This window comes from Phyllobates terribilis, unplaced genomic scaffold, assembly GCF_046119375.1.
Source record: "Phyllobates terribilis strain yellow unplaced genomic scaffold, ASM4611937v1 Scaffold_1__5_contigs__length_1240528914, whole genome shotgun sequence".
Taxonomy (NCBI): domain Eukaryota; kingdom Metazoa; phylum Chordata; class Amphibia; order Anura; family Dendrobatidae; genus Phyllobates; species Phyllobates terribilis.
The window spans coordinates 1046633714-1046648751 of NW_027362761.1; the positions used below are offsets into that span (position 1 = coordinate 1046633714).

The following is a 15038-nucleotide window of genomic DNA, read 5'->3' on the forward strand; positions in this document are numbered from 1 at the left end:
CCTGACAGTGACACCATCAACTGGAGTCAGTGTTCTGCTCAGTCCACCTTCACCGCCATAACATTTAATGTTGTACATAGCGTAATTTCCAATCCAACAATGACACTTGTTTCTGTTCTGCCCTACAGTTCTCTAAAACACAGCACCCCCTGGGGGCTAAGGTACATACTAGAAAAGAAAAACTTCTTCCAGTTAATTTTTTGGATGCGATGAACAGTCAGTCTTTGTTCTCAGAACACATAGTGCTGGAGGACATGGAGAAAATGATTTTAACATCAAGCTGTGTGCAAGCTCTCGAGCCCTGGTGGTAGGGACACAGTCAGTGGTAGGAACTTGGGCAAATATTGGAGTGGGAGTGCTGACCATTTCACACAACGAGGCATATGTCAGCCGATTAAGGGATGATGATTCTGTGATGGACAAAACTTGTGAGCCAGACAGGGATGACGAGGAGGTGAGGTGATCATCAGAAGAGGTTGCTGGCATTGGCAATACACAGCGCAGGCAATGTGCATCAGAAATATCCTTTGCGGGCCAAGTTAGCATGTTCTGCTGTGAGCTCTGGAGCAGCTGATTCCATTCTCCATTAGCACATAAATTGACATAGCTTGTTCATTTGGCAAAATCAAGCTGGCCAGAATAAGAGCAAGCCTTAAGTTGCCCTCCTCCCTCTTCTCACTATGCTCATTTTCTTATTTTTCCTTACAGCCAAGCCACATCCTTAAGTAATACCTGGTCGATGTCATCATCGCCACTAGCATCATTGTCATTTTCCTCTTCTGCTTGTCATATACTGAGTAAGCCTCTCTTCCTTCTTTTTTGCAATGGAAAATATCCATCGTTGATTGTGTGTTGAAGAAAAAAAGCATACACTCACAGTAATCCACTGGTTTGCCAACTAAACTAGCACCTGGTCAAGTTGCTGGTGGTGAAGCTGCTGCCCTACTAGCTTGTAGATTCTGTTGCCTTTTGAGAAATTTTGGTTAGCTCTCAGCCTCACTGGAAGATACTAAGCTATCATTTTTTCATGCAGAAAGGGGTGACCACTCCATGCTCTAGATCCTGTTCAAGTGAGTTGACCCCTTACACAACAGAAAAAGGGCACATTTTTGATTCTACACACAGACTGCTTTCTATTTGCTCATGCAAGGCAAACTGCTGCTAGGCTGTTTTACAGCTTGAAAGCCTGGGGAGAAAGGTCATAGAGCGGATAAGTAGCTGCTGTACATAAAGTGACAACTTGCTCGCTGGCTCCCTGTGAACTCCAACTCAGAGTTGTTGTGAGCAACAATGAATGGAACATTCTGGTTGCCTTGTGGTCAGGTAAAGTAAATTATGCTCAGTGCATGGCACAAGCGCTAAATTTAATAGTGCATTATTTCTTTCACAAATATACATGCTTGAGAAATTTGGAGGCTATGGCCAGATGGTCAGCCCATTTCAATAGTCCTTACGTGGTAAACTGCTCTCTTCTGGCTATTTGCCCCCTCCAAAAAAATTGTGTTCCTGGATCACCACTTGGTTTGCGATGTCATAGTTCCTTGGAATTTGACATTGTTGTAGTGTTTGCAGGAACAGTTTGAAGCAATGACAGACTATATGATGCAGCAGTCAAACTGGAACATAGGTTGCTTTGAGATCAGACATTGACAGCTAATGAAGGATGCATGTCACCTACTGATGCCCTTTGAAGAGGCAACAACATTTGTCAGTAGGGACATGTAAGACATCAACAATGTAACCCTATAATATTTATCTTGAAAAAAACCCCCTCAGGATCATGCAAGAGGTGATGGAGAATTAACACCAATTTGCACATATTTTGCACTGACCTTTGGCTGCTGGGGATCTTCAAGATCAATGTCAAATGCCAGATTTGCAGAAGGTGGAGGAAGAAAAGAATGGTGATCATAAGAGTTGACGCAGACAGGAACAAGCCAGGCAGTAAGAGTGAAAATAATGATGATGTCGATGTCTGGCATTAGATCAACAGACTGCTCTATGATCCATGCAGACACAACATTTCCCTGCCTGCCTGTATGTGCCGGCATTAGTTTTCAACAATTAGCTGAGTCATCAGCATCAACACCTACAGTGTATATTACATGACGGACATGATGTTTCATCTGCTATTTCAACAACTTGGTGCACTTCAGCAAACACATACTCACCAGCTGAAGAGCCAGGCCCAAACTGACATAAACTTTGTCCTTTGTCAGGCAGAGACACTGAGCCCCAATCCCATGGACTTTTAGGTCATCAAATTGGACAAGTGACAAAGAGCAATAACTGGCCCAGTTTTCTATGGGCCTACTGTCGTCAGTGAGGGTATTCAGTGTGGCCAGTTGATTTCTCACACCAAAGCAAACCAGGTTATCTGCCACAAACCCATAATTTGTCAAAATCAATCAGGCATGTATCAGTGCAGACTTTCATGCACCAACATCTGATGCCAATGATTAAATCGTTCTTACCAAATGTCTTTCTGCCTGACTGTTCATTGACTTTCTTCTACACCATTCTGCTGCCACTAGTGCCAATGAAACACACTCAGCCGGTCATCTACTCCCTGTCCATCATGTCATCTATACTGTAGTACTGCTTCTGCTGGTGCTACTATTGCTGGTCCTAAACTGCCAGACATGTCCTTGTCTGCCCCCTTCTAACTCTCTATCGTACTACTTCTACCACAGCCACTGATCAGCCATGCCATCCACATATCTTTTCGCTGCCCACTGTGTTTTATGGTGCTAGACAGTACTACTGATACTAGAAAATGTACTCTCCTGAGAGTAGACAAATATAAAACAGCTTCCAAAATAGGGCTAATTATATAAAAGACTTGGTGGCAACAAGCCATAGCTTCTTCTCTTTGAAAATAATATACTGGTTTGTTTCTCTAAAAAGGGGGATACTTTTTGGACGGCTTGAAAAAAAGCCTTTGTAATTGCCAAATGATTTTGTGATTGGCAAATCAATTGCAGACCCTAAAATAGGGATATTTTAATCCTACTTTAGAAATGATAAATTCTTCATGTTCAAAACGGTATCCCTGTTTTGTCTCCCTAATTAAAGGTACGCTATTTATAACGGCTTGTGAAAAAAAAAGCTTTTGCTTCTTTATTTAGCAAAGTGCTAAACTATTGATGCTTTCCAAACAGGTATAATTTTTGCAGCCAACTGTGTGAAATGCCATGGCTTCTTCTGTTTGTAACACCTATGTATAAATAACAGCAAGTCAGGTTTCTGCCTCCAAACAGGGATAGTTTTTGGACCTTTTATACATTATAAGTAGTCTACAAAGCCTGAGACTGCTGTTGGTTACCACCACTTACCATCATTTTCCTCTAGTCAGATAGTTTGATGTACCTTGGACATCAAAACAGCTGTGTTTGCATTACAGAGCTCGAAACAGGTTCAGTAAACTCCTAAAGTGATCTGTGCTTCATCTTAAATATATTTAATGAAAATACATTTTTTGTGGAAAATTTTGAAAACCAGCAAATCTCTAGCCAGGACTTAGGTCTTGTCGAGGCCTCGGAGGTTACTAAGCGTCATAAAGTAGTGACATACGTAGTGGTGTCACAAAGTCATAATCTTACTATACACAATAACATCTGAGGTGTAGATGGTGCCGGAAGTTCTTGAAGAGGCTGGAGATGTGGTGCACAAATAAAAGGACTGCACAGTTGGCAGCAGGCAGAGGGGTGTGCCAGGTAGGTGAGCGATGTGGTATTAATTGTTTTAGATTTTTTACATCTGACGTTCACAACTTCAAGTCATATGTGAATTAAAAATAACTCAGGGACTTCCTGCACCAAATTAGTACTAAAAACAGCTATTTTTTTTTTGTTTTGATTTTCTGCAATTACTTCATTATAGACAAGTGTATGCGACATCATGCGACAACCACTGCTGAGTGATGGTGCACCAGTAGGGTGAGTGACCTAGTGCCCCACAACACCAATGCTGCAAGGCTCAGTCCCCATGACTCCAGGCTACACAATGTCACAGGCATAAAACCACAGCAACAATGGCTACCACACAGCACCAACACTAACAAGTGAAAGGTCAGAGACTCACTGAGTGTTTCATTTTGACATGCCAGTGGGCTTCATACAGTCTGATCAGAATGTTAAACATTAAACTAATAACCTCATGTTGAGTTTTGTAGATTTTTGCTTAGCCACAATAGATCAAGTTTTGGATATGCAGTCCGTGGCTTTTTTTAAAGCTATGATATATTACATGGTCTGTCCCCAATTCTTTTGTTTTACTTGGATCAGCCCTCCTCCCATTTGGCCCAGGCATTTTTAATTAGCAGAAGACTGCAAGAGGGGTTCCATCTGTTTGGATGCAGTGGGGCATCAGGTTGCTTACCTTTTCTGTGGAACCTTTGGGACCTAATTAAAAGGTTGATTGGTACATGAGTAACATAAGAAATAACCTTTACTATTTTCACATTCCCATACAGTTGAACTACCATATATAAAACAACAAAATTATGAAAATGTGTGCAAAATAAATAAGTCATATAATATTTCTTTAAATGTTTCCAGTACAGGTAAAAAATGGCATTCCCGAAGGAAAATGATAACTCCAACTTTTCATTTTGCGATACTGTCTGAATTCTTGGAGGTTATGAATGAGCAATCAAAAGTGTTGGTGGAGAAATTCAAGGAAAAAATGGATAAAGAAGCCTTCAATTGCTTTATGGATGTAACACTTTGTGCTTTGGACATAATATCTGGTAGGTTTAACAGTCTATCTATCTGTCTATCTATCTATCTCTCAATGCCATATTCAGTTTAATTTTTTGTTTAGTAATGTTTTCATCTTGTTGGTTTTCCAGAAACTGCTATGGGAAAGAAAATATATGCCCAGAGTAACAGCGATTCTGAGTATATACATGCAGTTTATAAGTAAGGTTTCTATTCTTTTCCTGACTTATTTATTTTTTTACATTTATACTAAATGACTAGACAATCTGTTATTCCAAGTCCATAATTTCATGTCTTCCATGATTTTCTCCCACAGTGAAAACTAAGATCAGAATGTAGGCTCATATACTGCATAAACAACTTTATAGCTATGCAAGCTAGTCAGCATGAAAACTTTGATATGGGTGTTGATTTAGACCTACAGTGCATTGTAGCCCACAATTGCCAAAAGTTGCATAATTTTACATGTAAATCTCAATTAATTTACTTTGCAATTGTTGCAAAAATGTACGACTGCATTTTATTTAACACAACGTATACAATTGCCAAATACTATCACAATGGCTAAAAGTACAGCAGTGTACTTTTTATATACTGTATATAAGCATTTTTTTTATACTTTTTATACACTGCTCAAAAAAATAAAGGAAACACTTAAACAACAGAATATAACTCCAAGTTAATCAAACTTCTGTGAAATCAAAGTGTCCACTTAGGAAGCAACACTGATTGACAATCGATTTCACATGCTGTTGTGCAAATTGAATAGACAATAGATGGAAATTATTGGCAATTATCCAGACACCCTCAATAAAGGAGTGGTTCTGCAGGTGGGGACCACAGACCACATCTCAGTACCAATGCTTTCTGGCTGATGTTTTGGTCACTTTTGAATGTTGGGTGTGCTTTCACACTTGTGGTAGCATGAGACGGACTCTACAACCCACAGAAATTGCTCAAGTAGTGCAGCTCATCCAGGATGGCACATCCATGCAAGCTGTGGCAAGAAGGTTTGCTGTGTCTGTCAGCATAGTGTCCAGAGGCTGGAGGCGCTTCCAGGAGACAGGCAAGTACACCAGGAGATGTGGAGGGGGCCGTAGGAGGGCAACAGCCCAGCAGCAGGACCGCTACCTCCTACTTTGTGCAAGGAGGAACAGGAGGAGCACTGCCAGTGCCCTGCAAAATGACCTCCAGCAGGCCACAAATGTGCATGTGTCTGCACAAACAGTTAGAAACCGACTCCATGAGGGTGGTATGAGGAACCAACGTCCACAGATGGGGGTTGTGCTCACAGCCCAACACCATGCAGGACGATTGGCATTTGCTTCAGAACACCAGGATTGGCAAAGTCGCCACTGGCGCCCTGTGCTCTTTACAGATGAAAGCAGGTTCACACTGAGCACATGTGATAGACGTGACAGAGTCTGGAGACGCCGTAGAGTGCGGTCTGCAGCCTGCAACATCCTTCAACATGACCGGTTTGTCAGTGGGTCAGTAATAGTGTGGGGTGGCATTTCTTTGGAGGGCCGCACAGCCCTCCATGTGCTCGTCAGAGGTAGCCTGACTGGCATTAGGTACCGAAATGAGATCCTCAGATCCCTTTTAAGACCATAGGTTGTTGTTGTTGGTCCTGGGTTCCTCCTAATGCAGGACAATGCCAGACCTCATGTGGCTGGAGTGTGTCAGCAGTTCCTGCAAGATGAAGGCATTGAAGCTATGGACTGGCCCGCCCATTCCCCAGACCTGAATCCGATTGAGCACATCTGGGACATCATGTCTCACTCCATCCACCAACGTAACGTTGCACCACAGACTGTCCAGGAGTTGACGGATGCTTTACTACAGGTCTTGGAGGAGATCCCACAGGAGACCTTCCGCAACCTCATCAAGAGCATGCCCAGGCATTGTAGGGAGGTCATACAGGCACGTGGAGGCCACACACAATACTGAGCCTCATTTTGACTTGTTTTAAGGACATTACATTAAAGTTGGATCAGCCTGTAGTGTGTTTTTCCACTTTAATTGTGGGGGTGACTCCAAATCCAGGCCTCCATTGGTTAATAAATTTGATTTCCATTGATGATTTTTGTGTGATTTTGTTGTCAGCACATTCAACTTTGTACAGAACAAAGTATTCAATGAGAATATTTCATTCATTCAGATCTAGGATGTGTTATTTGAGTGTTCCCTTTATTTTTTTGAGCAGTGTATATCTGATTGGAGAAGAGAAACATTTTTTTTTTCATTTTTCTGCTACAGTTTTAAAGGTAGAAAATGATAATATATGGCACTCTTGCAGTAACTGATTCAGGTGCACAAGGAGGGTATCCAACCCATATTTCATATAGAGCAGAAAAACTTGGCACTCTTTGAAAATAAGTTCCTTATATTTGCATTCATATAGCGTTAAACGTTTTCGGTCCTGATACAGACCTTCATCAGAACAGAAAGGGGAAAGGGATAAATGGGTATAAACAAAAAGGCAATCAAATTGCTGCATAGATTCATACATATAATACACATAGAAGAATCATTATAAAGATGCATTCCTAAGTACAGATGTCATTGATAACTTGGTAAAAAACGTCCTCCAGTAAGTTAACTAGGAAATACAGCAGTGATAAGATATATAGTATGTAACATGGTACATAGACAATTAAAATCAAAAGGTAGAGACATACAAGCTGATGTAATCAAGGTGGGAGCAAAGGATACAGGAACTTCCATATGAGAAGTGGGGAGCGATCCAGGCATAGGTCACTGATTTATTACTAGATGGAGTGAGATGTCCCAAGTTTCAGTCATGGAGATCTCCAGGGGATTTTCATAGTGGTGGGAGGGGAAGGTAAGGGAGAGTACCTGAGAAAAGAGATTGAAGTAATTAGTGGGGTAGCACCACAAGAGAAGCAATAGTGTAGATGGCAGCATTCTCTGTCAAGATATAACTTGATGATTAAGGCAGTGATAAAAAGAAAGAGTATTAAGACACAGGTATATCATACAGTTATATGAAAAAGTTTGGGCACCCCTATTAATCTTAAGCTTAATGTTTTATAAAAATTGGTGTTTTTGCAACAGCTATTTCAGTTTGATATATGTAATAACTGTTGGACACAGTAATGTTTCTGCCTTGAAATGAGGTTTATTGTACTAACAGAAAATGTGCAATCTGCATTCAAACAAAATTTGACAGGTGCATAAGTATGGGCACCTTACCAGAAAAGTGACATTAATATTTAGTAGATCCTCCTTTTGCAAAAATAACAGCCTCTAGTCGCTTCCTGTAGCTTTTAATGATTTCCTGGATCCTGGATGAAGGTATTTTTGACCATTCCTCTTTACAAACAATTCCAGTTCAGTTAAGTTTGATGGTCGCCGAGCATGGTCAGCCCTCTTCAAATGATCCCACAGATGTTCAATGATATTCAGGTCTGGGGATTGGGATGGCCATTCCAGAACATTGTAATTGTTCCTATGCATGAATGCCTGAGTAGAGTTGGAGCGGTGTTTTGGATCATTGTCTTGCTGAAAGATACATCCCCTGCGTAACTTCAACTTTGTCACTGATTCTTGAACATTATTGTCAAGAATCTGCTGATACTGAGTGGAATCCATGCGTCCCTCAACTTTAACAAGATTCCCGGTGCCGGCATTGGCCACACAGCCCCAAAGCATGATGGAACCTCCACCAAATTTTACTGTGGGTAGCAAGTGTTTTTCTTGGAATGCTGTGTTTTTTTGCCGCCATGCATAATGCCTTTTTGTATGACCAAACAACTCAATCTTGGTTTCATCAGTCCACAGGACCTTCTTCCAAAAAGAAATTGGCTTCTCCAAATGTGCTTTTGCATACCTCAGCCGACTCTGTTTGTGGCGTGCTTGCAGAAACGGCTTCTTTCACATCACTCTCCCATACAGCTTCTCCTTGTGCAAAGTGCATTGTATAGTTGACCGATGCACAGTGACACCATCTGCAGCAAGTTGATGCTGCAGCTCTCTGGAGGTGGTCTGAGGATTGTCCTTGACTGATCTCACCATTCTTCTTCTCTGCCTTTCTGATGTTTTTCTTTGCCTGCCACTTCTGGCCTTAACAAGAACTGTCCCTGTGTTCTTCCATTTCCTTACTATGTTTCTCACAGTGGAAACTGACAGGTTAAATCTCTGAGACAGCTTTTTGTATCCTTTCCCCAAACAACTATGTTGAATAATCTTTGTTTTCAGATCATTTGACAGTTGTTTTGAGGAGCACATGATGCCACTCTTCAGAGGAGATTCAAACAGGAGAACAACTTGCAAGTGGCCACTTTAAGTAGCTTTTCTCGTGATTGCATACACCTGGCTATGAAGTTCAAAGCTCAATGAGGTTACAAAACCAAAAATAGTGCTTTAGTAAGTCAGTAAAAAGTAGGTTTGAGTATTTAAAACAAGAAAATGATAAGGGTGCCCATACTTATGCACCTGTCAAATTTTGTTTGAATGCAGATTGCTCATTTTCTGTTAGTACAATAAACCTCGTTTCAAGGCAGAAACATTACTGTGTCCAACAGTTATTACATATATCAAACTGAAATAGCTGTTGCAAAAACACCCATTTTTATAAAATATTAAGCTTAAGATTAATAGGGGTGCCCAAACTTTTTCATATAACTGTATATTTATACATGCTGGCATTGCCTGAATGCTTTAGGTATGGAGCTCCAAGAAAAACGTCGCTTGAGGAGAGCTCTGTGAGCAGAGTGTGCCAGTAGTGTTTAAGGACCTTCCAAACAGGAAGTGACTGTGTCATGTGACCACCGTGTGATCCCTGGGTGTAAGGTATCCTCCAGAAGCATCATAGAGGGGCATGTCCTGTCTTAGGAGCAATGCTAGGGAGTGCTACATGCCATAGAGGAGTACAAAAGGGGCGGGCCACACATTCAGGCTCCATATACTCCGTATAACCTGAATAGAAGCTTGTAGCTGGGAGTTTGTGAGAGATAGCTGTGCTTCTTATGGACAATACACTACCGTTCAAAAGTTTGGGGTCATTTAGAAATTTCATTATTTTTTAAAGAAAAGCACATTTTTTTTCAATGAAGCTAACATTAAATTAATCAGAAATACACTTCATACATTGTTAATGTGGTAAATGACTATTCTAGCTGCAAACGTCTTGTTTTTATTGCAATAGCTATATAGGTTTATAGAGGCCCATTTCCAACAACCACCACTCCAATGTTTTAATGATACATTGTGTTTGCTAGCTGTGTAATAAGGATAATGGATGTTTAGAAAACCCTAGAAAACCCTTGCACAAGTATGTTAGCCCAACTGAAAACGGTTTGGCTGATTTGAGAAGCTATAAAATTGACATTCCTTTGAGCTAGTTGAGAATCTGGAGCATTACATTTGTTTGTTCTATGAAACTCTCAAAATGGCCAGAAAAAGAGAACTTTCATGTGAAACTCGACAGTCTATTCTTGTTCTTAGAAATGAAGGCTATTCCATGCAAGAAGTTGCCAAGAAACTGAAGATTTCCTACAACGGTGTGTACTACTCCCTTCAGATGAGAGCACAAACAGGCTCTAACCAAAGTAGAAAGAGAAGTGGGAGGCTTCACAACTGAGCAACAAGACAAGTACATTAGCGTCTCTAGTTTGAGAAATCGACGCCTCACAGCTCCTCAACTGGCAGCTTCATTAAATAGTACATGCAAAACGCCAGTGTCAACGTCTACAGTGAAGAGGCAACTCCAGGATGCTGGCCTTCAGGGCAAAGTGGCAAAGAAAAAGCCATATCTGAGACTATGGCTAATAAAAGGAAAAGATTATTATGGGCAAAAGAACACAGACATTGGACAGAGGAAGATTGGAAAAAAGTTTTATGGACAGACGAATCAAAGTTTGAGGTGTTTGGATCACACAGAAGAACATTTGTGAGACGCAGAGCAACTGAAAAGATGCTGAAAGAGTGCCTGACGCCATCTGTCAAGCATGGTGGAGGTAATGTGATGGTCTGGGGTTGCTTTGGAGCTGGTAAAGTGGGAGATTTGTAGAAGGTAAATGGGATTTTGAATAAGGAAGGCTATCACTCCATTTTGCAACGCCATGTGATACCCTGTGGACAGCGCTTGATTGGAGCTAATTTCATCTTACAACAGGACAATAACCCAAAGCACACCTCCAAATTATGCAAGAACTATTTCGGGAAGAAGCAGGCAGCTGGTATTCTATCTGTAATGGAGTGGCCAGCGCAGTCACCAGATCTCACCCCCATTGAGCTGTTGTGGGAGCAGCTTGACCATATGGTATGCAAAAAGTGCCCATCAAGCCAATCTAACTTGTGGGAGGGGCTTCAGGAAGCATGGGGGGAAATTTCTCAAAATTACCTCAGCAAATTAACAGCTAGAATGCCAAAGGTCTGCAGTGCTGGAATTGCTGCAAAGGAGCATTCTGTGACGAAAGCAAAGCTTGAAGGAGAAAATTATTCTTTCAAATAAAAATCATTATTTCTAACCTTATCAATGTCTGGACTATATTTTGTAATCATTTTGCAACTCATTTGATAAATAAAAGTATGAGTTTTCATGGAAAGCACAAAATTGTCTGGGTGACCCCAAACTTTTGAACGGTAGTGTATATGCTACACTTCAGGAAGAGGAGGACATATTTTGAGTGGGGATCATGCATTATTAAGGATACATAAGAGGCAGGTACCGAAACTAGAAGTTAACAAATGTGATATCCAAGGACAATTATGTCAGGGGGTTAGGAAAGGGCCGGGTTATGGATCGTAGGTAGATACTGAGAGTATTGTGCGCATACTATACCAGAAGGTGGTGAAGACAGAGGTTGGAGAGGACCGAGATATTAACGATTCTGGAAAAAGAACGAACATCATATTAGTAGTGTAAAATATACTTGGAAATGTAATACACATGGTCATTAAATTTTGGTCTTATCACAATATAATAGATAACAAAAAAACCTCTAGTCCTTATTTTTTTATTATTTCCAGCCTAAAGAAAGCTAGCTATGTCATAATCTCTGTTGAGGCCTTTCGGTTCCAATGTCTGTAACGTAAAAATCCAATAGGCTTCACGTTTTTTCAGGATTTTGATCCTGTTTTGTCCTGTTCTTGAAGGCTCCACCTGTTCCAGCACTTGGAACCTCAGTTGCTCAAGGTTATGTCCCATCTTCTGGAAGTGGAACGGAAGGGGAAGTTATACCTTATTGCATCTAATGTTGGACTTGTGCTGGGAAATTCTATCCTTCATCGCCTGGGAGGTTTCGCCAACATAGACCAGGCCACAAGGGCACTTGATTGCATAGACCACATAGGCTGACTCACAGGTAAAGAAACCTCTTATGGGGATCCCTTGCCCCGTTTGGGGATGGAAGATAAGGTGGCCCTTCTGTATATTATTACACTGAAGGCAGTTCAGGCATGGAAAAGTTCCTCATTTTTGGGTTCGGAGGTAAGTCTGTCTGGGGGCCAGTGATTTGGAGCCTGCGTCTGCTCTAACCAGCTTGTCTTTTAAGTTGGGGGGGCGCCGGAAGCATGGGTACTCGGCAAAGATTATAGAATGCAGTTACAAGTTTAGGGACCTCCTGGTTTCCCTTACATCAGCTTGTATGTCTCTACCTTTTGATTTTAATTGTCTATGTACCATGTTACATACTATATATCTTATCACTGCTGTATTTCCTAGTTAACTTACTGGAGGACGTTTTTTATTAAGTTAACAATGACATCTGTACTTAGGAATGCATCTTTATAATGATTCTTCTATGTGTATTATATGTATGAATCTATGCAGCAATTTGATTGCCTTTTTGTTTATACCCATTTATCCCTTTCCCCTTTCAGTTCGGATGAAGGTCTGTATGAGGACCGAAAACGTTTAACGCTATATGAATGCAAATAAAGGGAACTTATTTTCAAAGAGTGCCAAGTTTTTCTGCTCTACAGTTTTAAAGGTAATCTGTCACATGGCTTTTGTTATGTAATTATAGAACACCATGATGTAGGAGAAAAGAGCCTGATTATAGAGAAACTTTACAGTTTCAATACAATCAGTGTTTTATCAGCAGGAAATTATCACTACAGGACTAGATGCCTTGTGCCTCCTTGTCTAACCACGCCCCCAGTTAGAAACTTTCTGTCAATATACGTTGTACACAGAAAGCTGCCAATCAGTGATGTGAGTGGGGTTATAATATTTTCAGTTCTGCTAGATCTGTAACAGAGAAAGTGTGATTCTATCATAACTGCTGCAGCCAAGAGATTAAGTGACACATCACTGGAATCAGGGCATTTGTCCCTTTCTTATGCTACTGTTAGATTACAGAGAAAAAGCCTGCTGACAAAATTCCTTTAAGTTTAAGGTATACCTAAACCCCAGCCAAACTCCAAGCTATGCCTACATTTCACTCCACTTTTATCAACTGACATGTATGGCACAAGTGGCTGCAAATTCTGATACAAAGGACCGTATTCATCAAACAGTTTTAAACAAAAAATCTGCTTGAAATATCACAAAATTTGCACATAACTGGCAGTGGCGTAAATTAGCTCAAATTTATTCCAATCAGTAACTGGAAAGCATTTCTTGCGGTGGCGGCCAACTATTGAAATATGGCCAAATTAATTAAGATGTGCAAACCTTTTAACAAAATTGTCTTATCTTACTCCAGTGCACCTGTCACCAAGACTGGCATACAAAACACCAGTCTTTAGATATTGGGGAAAACTCTGCACTATTGTTGGTTAAATGTCCCCAAAAGTAGAAACAAATATGCTGTGAAATGACTAAATTAAGTCCACAGAACAGATGTGAAGTATTGATATGCAGTGTATGTAGAGGAGATGCAGACAAGCCATGAAAATTGATAAAAAAGTGAGCTAGCAAACATTTATTCCCATTAAAATCATTTTTTGAACATCTAGTTTCCACTTCCCACTGTAAAACTGTATAGATTTTTTAGTTTTAGTATTTGGATTCCCAAATTATTGCTATCAAGACTGGAAAAACCCAAATGAAAGCCTCCAATAGAAAATCTAGATAATAGGGTGAACAGAACCTTTTCCGAAGTGTACCACATAATTACATTTATCTTAGATGTTAGTTTTAATACTGTGTCCAAAGATTTGAGATAGCCCAGAGACTCCAATTCAAAACCCTAACCATGACATACAAAGCCCTCCACAACCTGTCTCCTCTCCTCCTTACATCTGTGACCTAGTGTCCCGGTACTTACCTGCACGCAACCTTCGGTCCTCACAAGATCTCCTTCTCTACTCCCCTCTTATCTCCTCTTCCTACAATCGCATACAAGGTTTCTCCTGTGCATCCCCCCTACTCTGGAACTCTCTACCCCAACACATCAGACTCTCGCCTACCGTGGAAACCTTCAATAGGAACTCAAAGACCCACCTCTTCCGACAAGCCTACAACCTGCAGTAACCCTCGCTCCACCATTCGCTGCACGACCAGCTCTACCCTCACCTACTGTATCCTCACCCTTCCTTGTAGATTGTGAGTCCTCGCGTTCAGGGTCCTTACTCCTCCTGTACCAGTCGGTGTCTTACATTGATCATAATTATTGTACTTGTTTTTTGATATGTATATCCCTGTAAAGCGCCTTAGAATGAATGGCGCTATAATAATAAATAATAACAATAACAATAGCAATTTAACAAATTTTCCTTTTTTTTTATCCAGAATGAGTGATATCATCCACCGTAGACAGAAAATGCCCTGGTTATGGCCAGACTTTCTGTACTCAAAGCTAAAAGATGGAAAGGAGCATGATAGGAACCTGGGCATCCTTCATTCATTTACTGACAGTGGATTTTAATTTTATTCCTCTATTATTGCAGCTGTTAATTTAAGATGTCATTCACATGACAAAATCATCTGGAACTTGTACAACATCACAGGACACCTTTATGTGTTTTGTGGAGTCCATGCATCAAAGTTTCAGAGCTGTTTTGTCAGCTCACAGTGGATTTGCACATTATTAAGCCAGTGGTTTTTAAGTTATGGTTGATCTGATACAATTAGTTTGCAGAAATCGGGCACCACCATAATAATGAGAGCTCACTGCATAGTAAATAATTATTTATTATAATCTATAATATATAATGAAAATTATAATTTTATATAATTATTGATTATAATCATAGCAAAATTAAGGAGAAAAAGAAACTATGTTTGGACAGGCACCTCCCAAATGTAATATTTTTATTCATTAATGCAAAAAAACAAAATACAGAGAGTTAAATACATGCACAAAACCAATGTGCCACAATCAGAATAACAGTCTAAGCTCAAAT

General features: G+C 40.4%; 1 protein-coding gene across 6 annotated transcripts in view; it reads left to right on the top strand.

Moving 5' to 3' along the window:
- Positions 1–15038, top strand: part of LOC141158262 (cytochrome P450 4V2-like) — a 171162-nt gene that overhangs the window by 83883 nt on the left and 72241 nt on the right. For 5 of the 6 annotated variants that reach the window (XM_073645361.1, XM_073645362.1, XM_073645359.1 and 2 more), the window contains 3 exons: positions 4560–4750; positions 4853–4922; positions 14425–14551. In XM_073645361.1, the coding sequence (XP_073501462.1) occupies positions 4560–4750; positions 4853–4922; positions 14425–14551 (388 nt within the window). The remainder of the gene's footprint in view (positions 1–4559; positions 4751–4852; positions 4923–14424; positions 14552–15038) is intronic. The other variant, XM_073645363.1, reaches the window with a different exon arrangement.